Source organism: Actinia tenebrosa, unplaced genomic scaffold (genome assembly GCF_029948245.1).
Source record: "Actinia tenebrosa isolate PJP-AT-01 unplaced genomic scaffold, QUT_ActTen_1.0 PGA_scaffold17__23_contigs__length_9995812, whole genome shotgun sequence".
In the NCBI taxonomy this organism is placed as follows: Eukaryota; Metazoa; Cnidaria; class Anthozoa; order Actiniaria; family Actiniidae; genus Actinia; species Actinia tenebrosa.
The window spans coordinates 7,114,689-7,131,520 of record NW_028292577.1 but is presented as its reverse complement, the minus strand read 5'-3'; the positions used below and the strand labels follow the sequence as shown (position 1 = coordinate 7,131,520).

The window sequence follows — 16,832 nt, the reverse complement described above, 5'->3', positions numbered from 1 at the left end:
CCTTATAAGAAGGGTATTGGGATTTAGAAAGCTGAGGAAGGTTTCGCATCATGTACGAACAATGGTCCACATCAGATGCGCATCATTTATGGTCCACATCAGATGCGCATCATTTATGGTCCAAGTCAGATACGCATCATTTATAGTCCAGGTCAGATGCGCATCATTTATGGTCTACGTCAGATGCGCATCATTTATGGTCCACGTCGGGTACGCATCATTAATGGTCCACGTCAGATGTACATCATTTATGGTCCACGTCAGATGCGCATCATATATGGTCCGTCAGATGTACATCATTTATGGTCCACACCAGATGCACATCATTTATGATCCGTAAGTTGTACATCATTTATGGTCCACATCAGATGCACATCATTTATGGTCCACATCAGATGCGCATCATTTATGGTCCACGTCAGATGCGCATCATTTATGGTCCACATTAGATGCACATCATTTATGGTCCGTCAGTGGTACATCATTTATGGTCCACATCAGATGCACATCATTTATGGTCCACGTCAGATGCACATCATTTATGGTCTGTCAGTTGTACATCATTTATGGTCCACATCAGATGCACATCATTTATGGTCCGTCAGTTGTACATCATTTATGGTCCACGTCAGATGCACATCATTTATGGTCCACGTCAGATGTACATCATTTATGGTCCACGTCAGATGCGCATCATATATGGTCCGTCAGTTGTACATCATTTATGGTCCACGTCAGATGCGCATCATATATGGTCCGTCAGTTGTACATCATTTATGGTCCACGTCAGATGCACATCATTTATGGTCCACTTCAAATGCGCATCATTTATGGTCCACGTCAGATGCGCGTCATTTATGGTCCACGTCAGATGCGCATCATTTATGGTCCACTCTGGACCTCTAGCACATGTCAAATAATTTATCAAAATATCATAGTGCATTATAAATTATATTATTCATTCAATAATTGTTCCATAAAATTGATATTTATGCTTTGTTTCATAAGGGTGTTTATTAACATTAACTATATTATTAAACTTCATGTAAGCATCATAAAATCCTTAACAACAGTTCTATATCATTATTATTTTAAAAATCAGAATCCAATAGCTTTAAATATTCCCAGCTTCCAAACCCTATTTGACATTTTTCTTTTCTCTGGGGCTGAAGTGTGTCTGCATGACATGGAAATACTAACGCGGTAAACGCTGAAGAATAAGTTACAATTTCATTATAACCTCTATTGCGCAAGTATTCTTATGAAATATGATGTAAATGGGCATGGAATAATCTATTCTACGCAGCCGGTTACTAAAAGTTTTCTTATGGAGAAACCTTTGCGTGACAACACTAAGAGCGGATGACTAGAAAACTAGCAATAAGCCTGTCTAGACAATTAAAAAATGCATCTAATAACCGCTTGTAAAGATATACAGGAGTTACAATCGTTCGTGGTTTGGTGGTGCTGTCAATCAAATAGTATGTCATCTTTATACATTTCCTTCTATAATTTCCCGTTTGACCCAGCCATTTAGCTGGACTAGCTCTGCTATTTCTAAATGGCTGGCGCCCATCTATGATGTATACATTATTATTTTATAAATTTTATTGTATATCAATCCAAGGAGTGCCAAATAAAGATGTTTTGTTTTGTTTGTTGTTTAGAGTCGTCACGCAATCTTCCTGGGCGCCATCATTTATATTTCCGTACTGTCGTAAAACTACTTGTCACTTTTTGCAGTCTGGTTCAATGTTTCTGTGTTTCAAACTTTAGAAAAATATGAGATTAACTTTTTCATTTACATGTTTATTAATACATTTCTTTTGGAGCGTTGAAAAGGATGGAGGATGATTATCAAAGACGTGCGTAGTATGCACCTTTCTCATAACGGCTGATAAGTGCACGAAAACGAGGTCACCCAGTCATTAGTTCAAAATAAAAATATATAAAGCACATGCAATGCGTGTATAGAAGAAAAGTATAGGAATTGTTTTGACTTGAATTCGCGCCATCCACCTTTATTTTGAATGGTCAGGCTTGCGACATGACTGTGTGGCCTCATTTTCGTGCACTCGTAAGCCATTACGAGAATGGTTTACGAAATAAAAAAACCATGGAATGAATGACTCATTTACTTCGAGATAAAGCCTAAAATGACGGAGATTATGCCTGGTTATCATCGTAGTCATCCATGGGTAGATAATCATCTTCACATGTGTTTACTTGATCTGAACAGCTAAGGTTAATCGGTAGTCCCAGTAAGTGCATAAGACTTTCAGTATTAGTTTGGTGATTGTCGCTGCTAATACTCTCTTTACTTTCAAGTGCACCTTGTCCATAATGTCCACCTTCGTTTGTATACACCGCGGGTTGAAGCATTGCGTCAACGTTAGATCTACTACGTCTAACGGCCTTGTTGTCCTCTCTTGTGAACCCAGCACCTCGTCTTCGAGATTCATGTGACGTTACTTTAGGCGCACCCTGTGAGCCACAAGACGCTGCCATCTGTGTTTTTTGCGCTAAAAGTTTCCCGCCAAAAGACGGTGCATTCTCATAGTCTGGGCCATCCTTCAGATTACTAGATTTTGTACCTTGACCAACAACATAAGCTCTGTTTTTATTCTTTTGGTACACTGCGCCTCGCTGCCACGACCCACCGACGCCCTCGCCTCCGAAAACGTTCTCGTAGTTCGAGCTTCTTCCTTTTTCCCAGGTTTTGGTCTGCGCTTCAAGTCCATCTGTTCGTCTTAATTTACGTTTGAGAGGAAGTTCTGGCATCGGTTGGTTCTTATTGAAATGTTCTCCAGATTTTTCTTTCTTCATGAGAAAGGCTTGAGTGTTATTCACGTATAAGGGCTGTTGGCCTTGCTCTCTAAAATTTTCGAACGATTTGGCCGCACGAACGGACGCGGAGTTTTGATTCTCATAAACCAGTTCTTCTTTCCTGTGCCCCCAGTCTGGCAAAAGAGCTCCGTGATTTTTGTTTCTGTTTCCTCTTTCGATTTGAGAATCTTTTTCGCTTTGCTTTCGGACGAGCTCCACAGAGATAGCGGGAGGAATGAAGGGAACTTTCTTTGAGGCACCGTTCTCGAATTTCCCCAGCATATTTGTGTTTACGTTTTGATTTCCTTTGAAATTTGGCTGAGAAACTGATGTGCGAGAGTCCTGTCCATAGTCGAGACCTTTGGTATTGATATAGTCTTCTAAAGCACCAAGTGCATCATCACTGCCATCATCGTTGTAGTTTTCGAATGAGTTGCTAAGGCTTTCCTCGTCATTGAATGTTTGCAGCATTTTTGTCTTGAGCTGCGGGTTCCCTATAGGGCGCGCATTCACCGCTACAACATCAACCGAGGCATTCCCCATGAGAGAAGTCAACGTGCCCTCTACTGGGACACTGATGTGCATTGTTTGACGCTCTGCGCGCCGCCTTCTTCTCCTCATGGCCCGTCGTTTTCCGTTCATGTAGAGAACAACGATGACAGTCAGGAGTGCTAGTACTCCAACTACTATAGGAAGATAGTACCATACTGGGGTTTCTGGCTCTTCGGTTGGTTCTTCTGCGCGAGGTGCCTATCAATGGAAAAAGATATAAGACTAGTAGTCTGTGTAGTTTGCTCCCGAGAGCGGAGGAAGAGCCAGGAAAGGACGAACGACATTTGGTTACAAGAATGCTGCTGAGACAATACACAATACAATACACTCCAGACCATCCGGTTAGAGAGTACAATTTTTCAATTTTGATACTCTTTTTGATCTCAAATACAATAAGATCCAGGAAGCATGTTTTTGAAAAAACAAGAGACGTACTCTCGTTTTATATTAGGATCACCTCTTTCCTCGACATTCCCGTTGGCTGCCACTTAAGTTATTCAACTATTCACTCAGCTTGAATTGTCACTGATGTTTGTTTGTTTATTTGTTTGTTTCGAGATCAGTTTACGATTTATACTGAACAGGTAAAACTAACTAATACGAAATATCAAGATAATAACTCTATATCTTAAAACTAAATAATACTTAAGTCAGTGGTGATGATATTTCCCCCACCCACTCAATGGTATTCACCGGCTATATCAAAAGTATTTTTAAAAGCGGACTTTAAAACGATATATTAAGAAAAACACTTTTAGACTTACCCGAACTACATCTGTTTCGTTGAAAGCTTGTACTATCCAGAGCTGAACTAGAATTCCCAAAAAATAAGATATCTTCATGTCTCATTCCTTGTTTGATTAAGGCATTAAGAAACCAAATATTTTTTGAGTGTGTGAACGACAAGTTTGGAGTTTTTCGCTATGGGAGTCGATACTAAGTGAAAAACCAGATCAAGCCAAAAGATTACGGGATGATGGCAGTTTTCATTTTTTCGTGCACAAACGTGTGGCAGTGCAGTGTTGTTGGCACGAAATCTGTGTTATTGTGAGCTCGCGGTTAGTTAAATTTCATTTTCATGGATTAGCTTTCGTTTCAGTTAGGTGACACATTGTCACTTGAAAATCCTTCAGCATCAAAGCTTTTCATTCGCTATGAGTAGAACATCGCGAGTTATGACTCTTTATACGCAAAACCCCGTCTACAACAATGGAAAAGAAAAGATGGTGAACATTACAGATATAAATCTGTAAAAAAATCCATGAAAAACCACTATATTTGGTATGGAAACAAAGTTTTGAACAAAATCTTACAAATTAATTAAATTTTGTTAGACGTACTCTCATTAGAACCTTCTTCTGTCATCATAACGTTTTCAATTTCCTTGTATACATAAAGAAATAACCGAAAAGTTAAGGAGAAAAAGTACGAGAAGGTATAAGAAATCTTGTCATTTGGTAATATTTCGTACTCGATCCATTGACCTCGCCCATAACTCACTCAATTGTTGTATTTCTTGCAAGATTTTTTCCTTTTTAGCTATTTCCATTTATTTCGTCTCTCAAACACTCTCAGACGATATTTCCTGCTTTAGAAAGTAAAAATAGACTAAAACAATAGATTTTCTGTTAATAATATTCACGGGTCTAATAAAAATTTCGTTTGAGTTTTGGTTCAGCACATGCAATATTAATTATTATTCAAATTTTTATTTTTAATTTGTTCTTATTTTGCTTGGAATATTGAAAAACAAGCAGTTTTAAATACCTTTTTAATTAAGCTCTTTATTTATTTTCCTAAAATGGATATTTCTTGATCCTAAATTCAGGGCATTTCCCAGCTTTTACGATGTACCACAAGCTACTTTGTCAAGTTTATTGGCCGTCTTTGCCTTTTTTAGTCAAGAGGTTTTTTTTCTCTTTTCGATTGAACAAGAAAAATTCAAGTCAAGAGGTTTTTTTTCCTTTTCGATTGAACAAGAAAAATTCCCAAAAAAGTATTTGGTTTTAAAGTTTGTCCTGTTTATACATAGGAAATATCCTGTGTGGGTTCCCTGTGGTTAGTTCTGTCCCAACCCGCCTCACTTTGTTGTTATCCATCATGGCGGAAGAGAGTCCAAAGTTTCGCCTGTTTTTCCGGTACCTTTGTTGCTTGCTACACCTCATTGGGATCACCTACCACTGCACAGAACTGGACTTTGACGCCTATAAAATATTTGGTGGGAGATTCAAGTTCCTAACTTTCCTCAATATGATTTTACAATGGATTTATTTCACCTCTTCTGTGGTTTCAGACGTACAGTTTTTCATCAAGAAACGAAAGAGTGAAGTTTCTTCTTATCTCTGCGACCTTCTCTTTGCTGCTTGGGTCTTTCCGATTGGTTTAATAGTGACCTTGCTATTCTGGGGGCTGTATATGGTCGATCCATACTCATGCCAAAACGAAAAGGAAGCTAAGCTTACCCCAGTCTGGCTCAACCACTACATGCATTCCTTCCCTGGTATCGCAGTAATGTTAGAACAACTCCTGTTCAAACACGAATACCCTACTAAACGTACTGGAATTAAGGCAGTTTTAGGGTTTGGCATACTCTATACGGCTTGGGTTTTCTTAATTGTGAGCGTATCGGATTTCTGGGTGTATCCTTTCCTGCAAAAGATGACACTTCCCTCCATTGCAGCGTTCTTTGGTGCATCCTATATCTTACTGGTATCCATCTACTTAACAGGCCATTGGCTCGCAACAAGGGTACCAGCAGTAGAACAAAAACAAACGACGGAAAAGAAAATTGATTGAAACAGAAAAACTTTGAAGACAATTTTGAAAAATAGATAAAATGGTTTTGTTTTTTTTTTCACTGGAAAATTTTTGTGAAAAAAAATTAAATATACGTACATATAGTTTTATGCAGCAGTGTAGTTTGATAATGTAAATTTGCTAAGATGGATTCATGCATGAAGAGTTGAGAATTACAATTACAATTATTTAATTTTAGATATATGTTTTTTGTTTTTGGGGAAGCATAGAGCTATAGCGCTCACACCTCTCATCTCTAGAATCTCAGGTTGAATTTCTGGACTTGAGGCTAGAGTATGATAGAGATTTTTCTCCAAGATGTATGGTTTTCCTCCTTCTGTAAAAACCTACCAAGCCAATTTCCAATTTGATCTGTGAGTTAGCTGTGCTTTGACTTTGATCAGCCCAGAGGAGGTTCCAGGGTTCTATCTGTGAGTTAGCCATGCCCTGACTTAGATCAGCCCAGAGGTTGTTTCAGTGTTTGATCTATGAGTTAGCCATACCTTGGCTTAGACCAACCCAAAGATATCAAGGTATTGGTGAAATTCTAAGGATTTTTTCATTACACAATATTTGTAGCCCAAATATATATATCCAGGACTTAAAGTGCACATGAACCCTTTGACAATGCATTCAGTACCGGTTCTGCATAAAGTAAATAGTTGATTGGTAAAATATTTCTTGATTTGAGTGACGCGTCTCTAAGTTAGGAAGGTTTATACTTCCAATATGTTAATGATGATGACGTCAGGTAAGGTATTTGAGTGTTTTTGTTGTAACTAGTAATACTTAATGCTGGTCATTTTGAAAATAAAATTTTTTAATAGCTTTCATGTAAACCATGAGTAAAATAATGATGCTTTTTAAATACTGTATCTATGAACCAGTTCGATTTTGTATATTTAATTAAGCCTTAATAGACGTCACACTTATTAGCATATTGAAAGTATAAACCTTCATAATTTAGAAACGCATCACTCAAATCAAGAAATATTTTACCATTCAACTATTTACTTCATGTATGATCAGTATTGAAAGTATTGTCGAAGGGTTCATTTGCACTTTAAGAAACACCATGGTTTTATAATTAATAAGGAATTTTATTCCTATGAACACTTTTGCTTGACATTTTCTTCTTTTGCAAAACATTTTTGTAGCATTTTTTAAATGCTTGGATTTTCAAAAAAAAATTTCCAGTATTTTTTTTCTATATCTTGTAAAAGTAATGAGAAGACAAAATTTGATTATTTGCACAATATAGAAATGTTGTTTCCATATACGCAACTCTTTTTCTTAAACTCAAATTGAAGTTTACCCTTTTGACTCCTTTGATTTTGATATTGCAAGCATTTGGTTTTGCTATAAAAATTCAACATTTTAGGGACCATTCTAGAAATTAAGACCTTGATCCGACACCTTAAGATATCATGGTATTTTTATTTTTAATCTATAAGTTAATGATTCAAATTGTATGGGGTGGTGGTGAAAGACGCCTTGGTCTTGAAGGTTTTATCAGGTCTTTCTTTTCGTCATCAGTCATTTCGTAGACAGCACTTTGTGTTGTTTGCTCTTGTAGCCTATCAACATCCATGGTGTTGGTATTGGGTGCTGGGGCACACCATGCATCATTCTTCAACTGCAGTTCGTTGGATCCCTTTGCATTGCTTTTAACAACTTTTGTAGTTTTATCACTCAAAGTTGATACCATTGACTTGGCATCCATGTTATCATCAATTGCTTCAGCATTTGTCAGTTCATAAGACACGTCTCTTATATCATTTTTGTTTGTGCTTAATGACCTATCCCTGCCATGTTTATTTCTTGTTGGTGTTACGACTTTCCACACAAAACATCCATGTCGCTTACCTCTAACAGGATGACTCGGGTCTAGCCTTGAGTTAAACTGATGTTCATAAGAGATTTTCTCTAAAATAGGGTGTGAATTCTCAGAGGTTCTGTATCCTGGTACAATCCCCACAGCACCCTTAGACCTTGGTGCATTAGAACCTAGGTTCTCATGCCTAGAGTATCCAGTCTGAGAGCTGCAGGAATGAAAGTTTTTATAATCAGCTCTTGAAGTGGAACTTAGGCTATACAAAGGCTTCTTCACCGGTGTTTGTACTGTTTCATCTGGCCACCATGAAAGAACATTTCCATTATCTTCGGCTTGTACGGTTGTGTCCACATGGCATATTGGCTCACACACGAATCTTGGGTTTTGTCGTAGGAATGTTACCGCTTTTGGCTGCGGTTTATTTTTACGACTTGCAGATGCAATCCTTTGGGGTGCTGGAGGAACATTATGGCGTATAAACTGGGATGTGTAACTCGTACCTTCTTGTTTGGCATTCTCTTCCATATCTGGAAATACTCTAGAGGTATTCTGCCTAAAAATGGGAAGAAGAAGAATATATTGTATTCAAGAGGCCTTTTCGTTTGCATTTTCCCAATTTTATGGGTTTTAATTTGTGGGTTTTTTTCCAGCCTAATTAGAAGATTAACACGTCAAAGTCATTGAATTTCAACATCAAAATGCCTACCCACTGACTTCCTAACTTTACTTAAGATTAAAAAGCTAAAATCGAGAATTTACTTTATCTTAAAACCTTAAGAGTGAAACGCGATAGCTGACAAAAATATTTAAAATAAACTTAAATAATCCTTTAAATCTTGCCAAGAATTTTTAGTGTTTGAAGAGAGCTTAGGTTAGTACCGCGAGTAAATCGATTTTTAAAGAACAATATTGAGTTGAACAAAAATCTTCGACTTTTCACGCTTATGAATTAAGACATGTACTTGCAATATCTCATAACAATAAGAAATTATGCGCTTATTTGTGTTTGTACATGGTGATAAATAGATCTTTTTGTCCCGATGAAGTATGAAAACCATTCTACTGCAAAACAAACATTGAGGTGCTATGTTACGAAAATCATACGAAAAATCCTTCAAATTATTAGCTAAAATTTTTGTTTGCCAAAGATTCCTGAAAGATGATCAAGTAGCGCAGCAATATTAGAATCTTCGCAAAGTAAATTGGAATTTTGTCTATACTCACCTGGGCCAACCATCGACTTTTTTCTTGCGGGCGATTGGAGGCAAATAAATACTCGCCATTATAACTGAATCAAACAAAAATATATTCTACTTTTTGGGTAAACGATTTGACGAATACTGAACTCTGCTAAACAAGGAAAAATAATTAGACTTAATGAATTTTATCTTAACATCTTTAAGAGTGTTAAAAGTGAATATTTTCATGTTGGCTTGGAGACTTCAAAAAGCTCAGTATTGATTAGCGTACTCCTTGTTGCCATGGCAGCTCCGCTGGTCAAGGAAACTTATCAAAACCTTTCTATTTGTTTTATATCGCGGGCGCATTACTAACTTTGACCTCCATGATAATCTGAAAACTATTTTTTGCTCTGAATTCTTCGCTAAAAAACTATTTAAAAATGGTGGTTCTTCGAGCCAAACTCTTAATTGCAGGTGAGTTAGACCTCAAAGAAATATTCAGCTGAATTTGGGATCGAAGGTTTCTATTTTCGATTTTTGATAGACGTTTTTCTTGTCAATATTTTCATTTCTTAGGCGATTCTTGTGTGGGTAAAACTGCACTTACTCAAGTATTTCATAGTGATGGCTCTCAATTTCCTAAAAACTATACTTTGGTAAGCATATATATGATTTTTGTTTGTATAATTCCTCAATTATTTAAGCTATATAATCTTATTTTTATTTTAGACTGTTGGGGCAGAAGTGTCGGTCAAAACTGTACATATTCCTGAGACCTCGGACTCTGTGGTAAAATTTCATACGAATTATAAAATATTAAATAAAAATAAAATAAATCTCTTTATTTAAGGGTCTAGTCATTCCAGCACTTTCACACTAATTGGGGGTACTTTTCACTCACACACACTACCACTACAATCAATGTTCTCGCACATAAATGTTCAACTCACATGTTGATTTTTATGGAGGGAGGAAACCGGAGAACCCGGAGAAAACCCTCATAGCATGGGAGAGAACAACATGTCAAACAAACCCAAGTCCCATGTGCATCCGTAGGGCTCAAACCAGCGACCCGACCCATTGGACTTGCAGCGGTGAAAGACAATGTGTTAGCAGTGTACGCCACCCCTGCTACCCATAAAGTAACACTTCAGAATATTTTTGTTAAAGATTTGAAAACAAACTTCTATTGTTGTAGCTACAGCCTCTTTGAAAGGTGCAAGGCATAGCTTTTATGTCATCATACATGTTTGCATTTTTAATTGCTGCAATTATTTGGTTTACAGGAGTTGTACATCTTTGATTCTGCTGGTAAAGAGCTGTTCTCAGAGACAGTACAACAATATGTAAGTTGATTGAGTTCTCAGATTGGGCTACCTGTGTTAAACAAAAATAAGGGCACCCTACCCTTTCAACCCCTTCTTCATCAGAAGACTCTCTTAATTCCTTCTTGGGAAAAAATATGAACACCTTTTCCATGTAAGATCGGAATTGTCATAAAATCCTCTAACCCTCCCCCCCTCCCATCCCTCCTTCTCTCACATAAATGATGATACCTAAAGAAATTAATTGAATATGCTATCCTCATAGTGACCTCCCAACCCCACTCCCTTATAAACTTATCTTTTTTTATTTATAGTGGGAGAATACTAATCTTATTATGGTGGCATATGATGTATCCAATGAACAGTCATTTAATGCTTGTAATAAATGGCTTGAAAGATGCCGAGCTGCAACACCTTACCAAAGTGTACCAGGTACTCAGAAATACTTATGGACCAATCATTATTATCTGGGAGTGGGGGAGGAAGAGGACAGTGGAATTCTCTTGGTAACCCATACAATCAATCCAACCCCCCCTATCAGTTGTTGCATAAAAATGCCCCTCCCCCTTGTTCTCCATTCTGTTTAGTGAAAAACTGCTGTGCGACTCTGATTTTTTTCTTATGTTTCCCTCTTGAGCCTGATTTTATATAATGACCCCCCACAAATCACACCGCACTCCCCCCCCCCCCCAGTAACAATAAAAAATGAACTGTCCCTTTTGCATTTTATACAAACATCATTAAGCTATTAAGTGCCGCTAGCTATAAAGTGCTTACCTTCATAAAACAAGGACAATATTATAAATTTGTAATACACTCTACAAGATTACTCCATTCTGATTGGATCAGAAAGAGGAGTACCATTAAATCCCAAATTGTACTCTGTAGAGTCCCAATTAAGTTGCTCAATTTTGTTGAGTGTGTTATAAGCAAAAAATAAATTTATAGATACTCTAAATTTATAGATACTCTAAATTTATAGATACTCTAAATTTATAGATACTCTAAATTTATAGATACTCTAAATTTATAGATACTCTAAATTTATAGATACTCGTGATGTTTTGAAAGTTCTAAAATTGAACTCACCTAAAAAATCGTCCAATTTTGAAAACTTTCAAAACATCACTTGTACCTAAAAATTCCTAAAATTGTACTGGAGATCGTGGGATTTCCTATACTAAGTAAGTTTTATGTGTTTACCAGTTTTGAAGAGTGTATTCCTTGTTTTATATCATAGGTGCTCTGATTGCTACCAAAACTGACCTCAAACAGCGAAGAGTAATATCAGCCAAGGAAGGAAAGGAATTTGCCAGCTCAAAGGATTTGGAATATTTTGAGTGTTCTGCTGTAAGTATTGTGTTTCTATCCCAGATTTAATTTGACAGTGAAAAAATGTGATCGACAGTGTAAAGGAAATCAAGGATGAAGTGTAGTGCAAGCCATCCCTCACCTTTAAAGTCTTGGGTTGAATTCTTGGACTTGCATCCAGCAAAGAAAAAAGAAAAAAAAGATTTATGTAATTTCTTTATTTTGCAGAAAGAACACCAGAATGTGGAAGCACCGTTTTACTTTCTGGCCCAAGAATTCCACAAAATCTATCATGAAAAACTTGAAGTTATGAAGTCTTTAACATGACTGGCTTATTCTTGCATGAAATCCTCTAACTTCTGGACCTATTCTTTACAATTCTGGTATCTGGTTCCATTCCTAAAAAATATGATTTCCTTATTTAATCATTAGTAGTCTAGCTCTTTAAAAACATGATACTAGAACAAAACCTTCACCATCCTTTTTTGGAATCAACATCTTCATCAGTTGCCGCTGTGCCATGAGTGGCCTAAGGCCTTTTTAAAAATAGCTGTATAAAAATGTAGAATATGAAAAACAGTTGCACACTAGGACATTGACATAAGGACTAGAAGAGGCCTGAGTGTAAATATGTAAATAATGACAAAAAAATTCTCATATGGCAATTGTTTTGCATATACTGATTCACTTTTTAGACTTGATAGGAGTTGCGCATAATAAAAAACTTCCATAAGGCCCTAGTATATTTATAGTATTATCTGGAATTAACTGCAAGTAATCCTGCAGATTAAGTTAACATATAAAGATTACATTTAATAAAGTTCATTCATTTAATCTATTGAATAACTCTACTAAAATTCACAGATCTGTTTCCTCAAATTGTTTAGTATTAACAAATCAATTTTCTAAGTCCTTATTTTCGTAAATTTTAGTCGCTCTTTTTAGGGTTTTTTAGGGTGCTTTTAATGTGGAGTTCAGCTCTGTTGTGCTTTCTCATATTACTTGACAACTTAGCTTCCACTTCTTCCTTCAATGTCATGGAATATATAAATAAAAAGATAATAACGTGCTAAGTACGTGCCCGATAACATGGGACTAATTAAACTGTTTTACAAAAACACCTATTGTTTTATCCACAAAAGGTTCAAGCTTTGAGTTCGCGATTTCAATTCATTTGAATATTCACATCTTCTTTTTGTTTCTTAGCAACGCTCTTGAAAACATTACTAAAACCTAGAGTAAAACAAGAGAGGCAAAAATCTTTGAGGAACCAGTAGAACTTATGTTCAACAACGGTAAATAATACTTTGCAATAAATTAGAAAGGCCGAATTTGTGTAAAGTTAGCGCTGAAATACGTGTAAGGTTTTAGTGGTGTATGATCTTGCTCGTGTTTATCTTCCTAGCTGGAAATGATGATTCAAGACAGAGGTACTATGGCATCTAGTATTCTTGGCTGTTTGTTTGAAGTCTAAAAGCAGAAAGTGGTGGGATGTGAAGTATCTAAGCGCCAGGACTAACAACGCAAAACCAAAACCGTCTGCAAACTTATAGTCTTAAAAACAGAAAAAAGATCTGAAAAACGCCGCAAAGTAAGAGCAGAGGAAAGAGAAGAAGAAGGCTGTGTGCTTTAGACTTGTTGGAAATTCGTATTGGAACTTTGATACTGAAAAACAGTCTCACGGTACCGAACAGCTGGTAACTAACAACACAGAATCAGTCTACTCTTGGAAAAGTTTCAAAATCAGCGAAGTTGAACTAATAAAGACTATACAGGAAATTTGTAAGCAGAACTTAACTATTGGATTACTATGGGTTGTGGGCCATCGAAGAAGGACACTCGTGGAATACATGAAGTGAATGAAATCACGAAGAAGCCTAAGAGCAAAACCACAACAAATGACGATAATAATAACTTTACGAAAAAACAATTCAAGGTTGGTGAGCGCGTTCATGTGCGGGGTTATGTTGGAACGGTTAGGTTCGTTGGTTCGACCGAACTTGGCGATGGTGTCTGGATTGGTATCGAACTTGACAAGCTACATCACCAAGGAAACGATGGCTACTTCAAAGAAGCAAAATACTTCTCTTGTAAGCCCAAACATGGTCTTTTCGTTAGGCCTGAGAGTGTTGAGCTACATACTGAGGAGTTACCAGACCTGTCACCTGAAACTGTCGTTAAAATACAGACCCAAGTACGGAAAATATTGGCCAAGATAAGACTGAGAAACCTGCTAAAGCGCTCAGAAAACGAGAAATTAATTGACAAACACGTGATGAATACGCCTCCAAAAGCCGAAAAGGGTATCAATGAACTGAGTGAGTACCTCACTAAACCATTTGAGAGCGACAGAGACAAGGCATTTGCTATCTACAGATGGCTTTGTTTTAATATTTCCTACGATGTCGAAGGGTTCTTTGGAAGACGAAGCAAGGCAAGCTGTGACGCTGAAGACGTTCTCGCCAACAAGACTTCTGTTTGCGCAGGTTACGCCAACCTTTATGAAGCACTGGCGAGAGCATCTGGGCTCGAAATACACTTTGTAAGTGGATATGCCAAAGGTTACGGCTACAAAGCAGGACAAAGAGTTGACGGAGCAAACCATGCGTGGAATGCTCTCAAGATTGATGGTCAATGGTATTTATCAGATGCAACTTGGGGCTCAGGTAGCCTTGGGGATGATCTCCTTTTCCAACGTGCTCCAAATACCTACCGCTTTTTAATGCAACCAGATTATGCCATCTATGATCATTTTCCCGAGGATGAAAAATGGCAGCTATTGGATAAACCTGTGCCTCGAGAGACATTCGAGAAGGCGGCCGTCATATCTGGGCCTCTTTACGAGATGGGCGTCGAACTTCTCACTCACAACGAAACCCACTACAGCATTGACAGTGACTCCATAGAAATGGACTTCTACTGCCCAGGAAGGAAGATATTACTGATGGCGAAGCTAAAAGATAGTTCTGGGAAGGCTCATGATGGTCAAAAGAGCAATTGTCGACAGCGCATACAGTTACGGCGCTGCGGACTCAACCAAGTTAGACTCCATGCACAGTTCCCAATCAAAGGCGACTACTCTATCGATATCGATATGTCAACGTTGAAGGGACATGGACGTTCGGCTTAACCTACTACATAACTGCCAATAAAGGGTGCGGTAAAAATACGGGAGGATTTCCCAGAATTTCCAACTCCTTTTATGATGACGGGTTTGACCTGGTTACTCCATTTACCAACATTGAAACCACCAATGGCAGGGCTGAGATTCAATTCCAGTGCTACAATAGGCGCTATTGGTCGCTCAATGGGAACCTTAGTGGCACAGATGGATCATCGCAGAAAAAAATCTTGAAGAATCAAGCTTTGAGTATTTCAGAGAAAACCAACGATGGATTTATCCTGAAGGTTGATACCCCAGCTCCAGGAACTTACTGCCTTAGGATATTTGCAAAATGCGTGGAAGAGGGGGACAGCAGTCCGTTTGTATGTGAATATTACATTAACAACTTGGAGACTACCAAGCGACCTCTTGCGGGGTTCCCTAATCTCTCAGATCACTTGTATTCCTGGGGTTTAGAGCTTGTTGAGCCGAGAGAGAACATCTTAACTAAAGATGGAAAGGCAACAATCAAAATTAAAGCAACGGAGCTGTGTAACTTGGATATTTCGTCCATAAGACTCCTTGGTAATGTCCACAGACAAGATGGCGCGAATATGAACTTGCTTACAAATCAAGAATTGTACTTCACTGAGACCACTAGTAACAGCCTTGAAATGAAAGTCGATACCCCTGGTGCAGGAACGTACTTGTTAAACATCTTTGGGACGAGCGAAAAGGGAACAAATGTGTTCTTTTGTAGCTATTTCATTCACAGCTCAGAAAAAGAAAAGCGCGCGGCTGTAGGATTCCCACTAGCATCAGATGTTTTTCACAAGTTGGGAATGAAGCTTGTTAAACCTCGAGAAAATATCTACTCCACAGACGGGAGAGCGGAGATTTCGTTTGAATGTCCTGAAAAACTCACCGAGGTGAAGGAGTACATCCAGAAGGAAAAAGAAACCATCCATGGCTGTTGTAAAACAACAACAGCAACAGATGAAAATAGGACGATTAAAAATATTTCTGTCCAACTTCCCTCGAAAGGACTGTATAAACTGAACGTCTTTGGGAAAATAGACGATGGGAATGCGAGTGATTTTCTTTTTAGTTTTGTTATATTTGCAGAAAAAGGGGTTGAAAAATAAAAGGTTTTTTAGTGCACTCTTAAATGGCTTTCCTATATCAGCACTGTGATTGGATAGTGTCTAACTTCCTGGTTGGTTCAGGAGGGAAAGCCATTTTGTTGTCAGTTTTTCACTCGCTCCTGCTCTACTTGGAAACAAAATTCAAACTGCATTTGCTGTTCATACTGTATATTTAATTCCTACTAATAAGATAAGATATCTATACTAATGTGTTCCGCATATTTATCAGTATCATGCAAATTCCAAGCAAATATGTTTGAAAGCTTTTTTCCCTACGTTTTTCAGTTTTCTCTTGTGTGTAATATGATAACTATTTTACTGTGTGTGTTTCATTTATTTCCGTTCTTACAGAAGCAAAATAAAACGATTCAAAAACTGCATTTCATTCGTACGAAATTTTTATATATTTTGGGGAAGGGACTGAGTTTCTGACATCGAGTGCTTAGAAAAACGTCGCATGGCAACGAAAAGAATTTAGGGCTACAGTATGCTAAACATTTCAGTCGCTGTTTCATACATATAAATATACCTAAAAATTGCTGACATTTTTCATAGAAGCGTCAACAAATATTACGTGTTCAAAATGGCCCATAAATAAATTGTGACGTAATGAGAATCCTTACTTCCGGTTTTGACCCAGCAATATACATTTTCATGCTTCAAAACTGCCTAGATTTTAGTTATTGTTCTCTCCTCTCTGTTAAAAGATAGCGGAAAATTATTGAAAATTGAACTAAGAAATTGTAGGAATTTTTTTTT

General features: G+C 37.5%; 5 protein-coding genes across 5 annotated transcripts; 3 read left to right on the top strand and 2 right to left on the bottom strand.

The window, feature by feature from the left end:
- Window positions 1-995: 995 nt before the first annotated feature.
- Window positions 996-4,435, bottom strand: LOC116288706 (uncharacterized). Its single transcript, XM_031695530.2, has 2 exons — window positions 4,143-4,435; window positions 996-3,576 (listed from the first exon to the last, which is right to left on the bottom strand). Exons 1-2 carry the CDS (start codon window positions 4,218-4,220, stop codon window positions 2,167-2,169), a joined length of 1,488 nt encoding a protein of 495 aa, XP_031551390.1. The 5' UTR covers window positions 4,221-4,435; the 3' UTR covers window positions 996-2,166.
- A 1,011-nt stretch (window positions 4,436-5,446) lies between these two features.
- LOC116288730 (androgen-induced gene 1 protein) lies at window positions 5,447-6,372 on the top strand. Its single transcript, XM_031695558.2, has one exon. It carries the CDS (start codon window positions 5,479-5,481, stop codon window positions 6,172-6,174), a length of 696 nt encoding a protein of 231 aa, XP_031551418.1. The 5' UTR covers window positions 5,447-5,478; the 3' UTR covers window positions 6,175-6,372.
- A 983-nt stretch (window positions 6,373-7,355) lies between these two features.
- On the bottom strand, window positions 7,356-9,446 carry LOC116288697 (uncharacterized). Its single transcript, XM_031695513.2, has 2 exons — window positions 9,233-9,446; window positions 7,356-8,561 (listed from the first exon to the last, which is right to left on the bottom strand). Exons 1-2 carry the CDS (start codon window positions 9,289-9,291, stop codon window positions 7,637-7,639), a joined length of 984 nt encoding a protein of 327 aa, XP_031551373.1. The 5' UTR covers window positions 9,292-9,446; the 3' UTR covers window positions 7,356-7,636.
- A 106-nt stretch (window positions 9,447-9,552) lies between these two features.
- Window positions 9,553-12,663, top strand: LOC116288716 (intraflagellar transport protein 27 homolog). Its single transcript, XM_031695544.2, has 7 exons — window positions 9,553-9,663; window positions 9,766-9,845; window positions 9,919-9,978; window positions 10,476-10,535; window positions 10,829-10,946; window positions 11,755-11,864; window positions 12,054-12,663. The coding sequence occupies exons 1-7, from the start codon at window positions 9,630-9,632 to the stop codon at window positions 12,150-12,152; spliced, it is 561 nt and encodes a 186-aa protein (XP_031551404.1). The 5' UTR covers window positions 9,553-9,629; the 3' UTR covers window positions 12,153-12,663.
- A 43-nt stretch (window positions 12,664-12,706) lies between these two features.
- On the top strand, window positions 12,707-16,089 carry LOC116288715 (kyphoscoliosis peptidase-like). The gene is given in 3 exon segments (XM_031695543.2): window positions 12,707-13,120; window positions 13,231-14,916; window positions 14,919-16,089. Coding segments are annotated over 2 exon segments (2,436 nt in total). The 5' UTR covers window positions 12,707-13,120; window positions 13,231-13,635; the 3' UTR covers window positions 16,074-16,089.
- The last annotated feature ends 743 nt before the right edge of the window (window positions 16,090-16,832 follow it).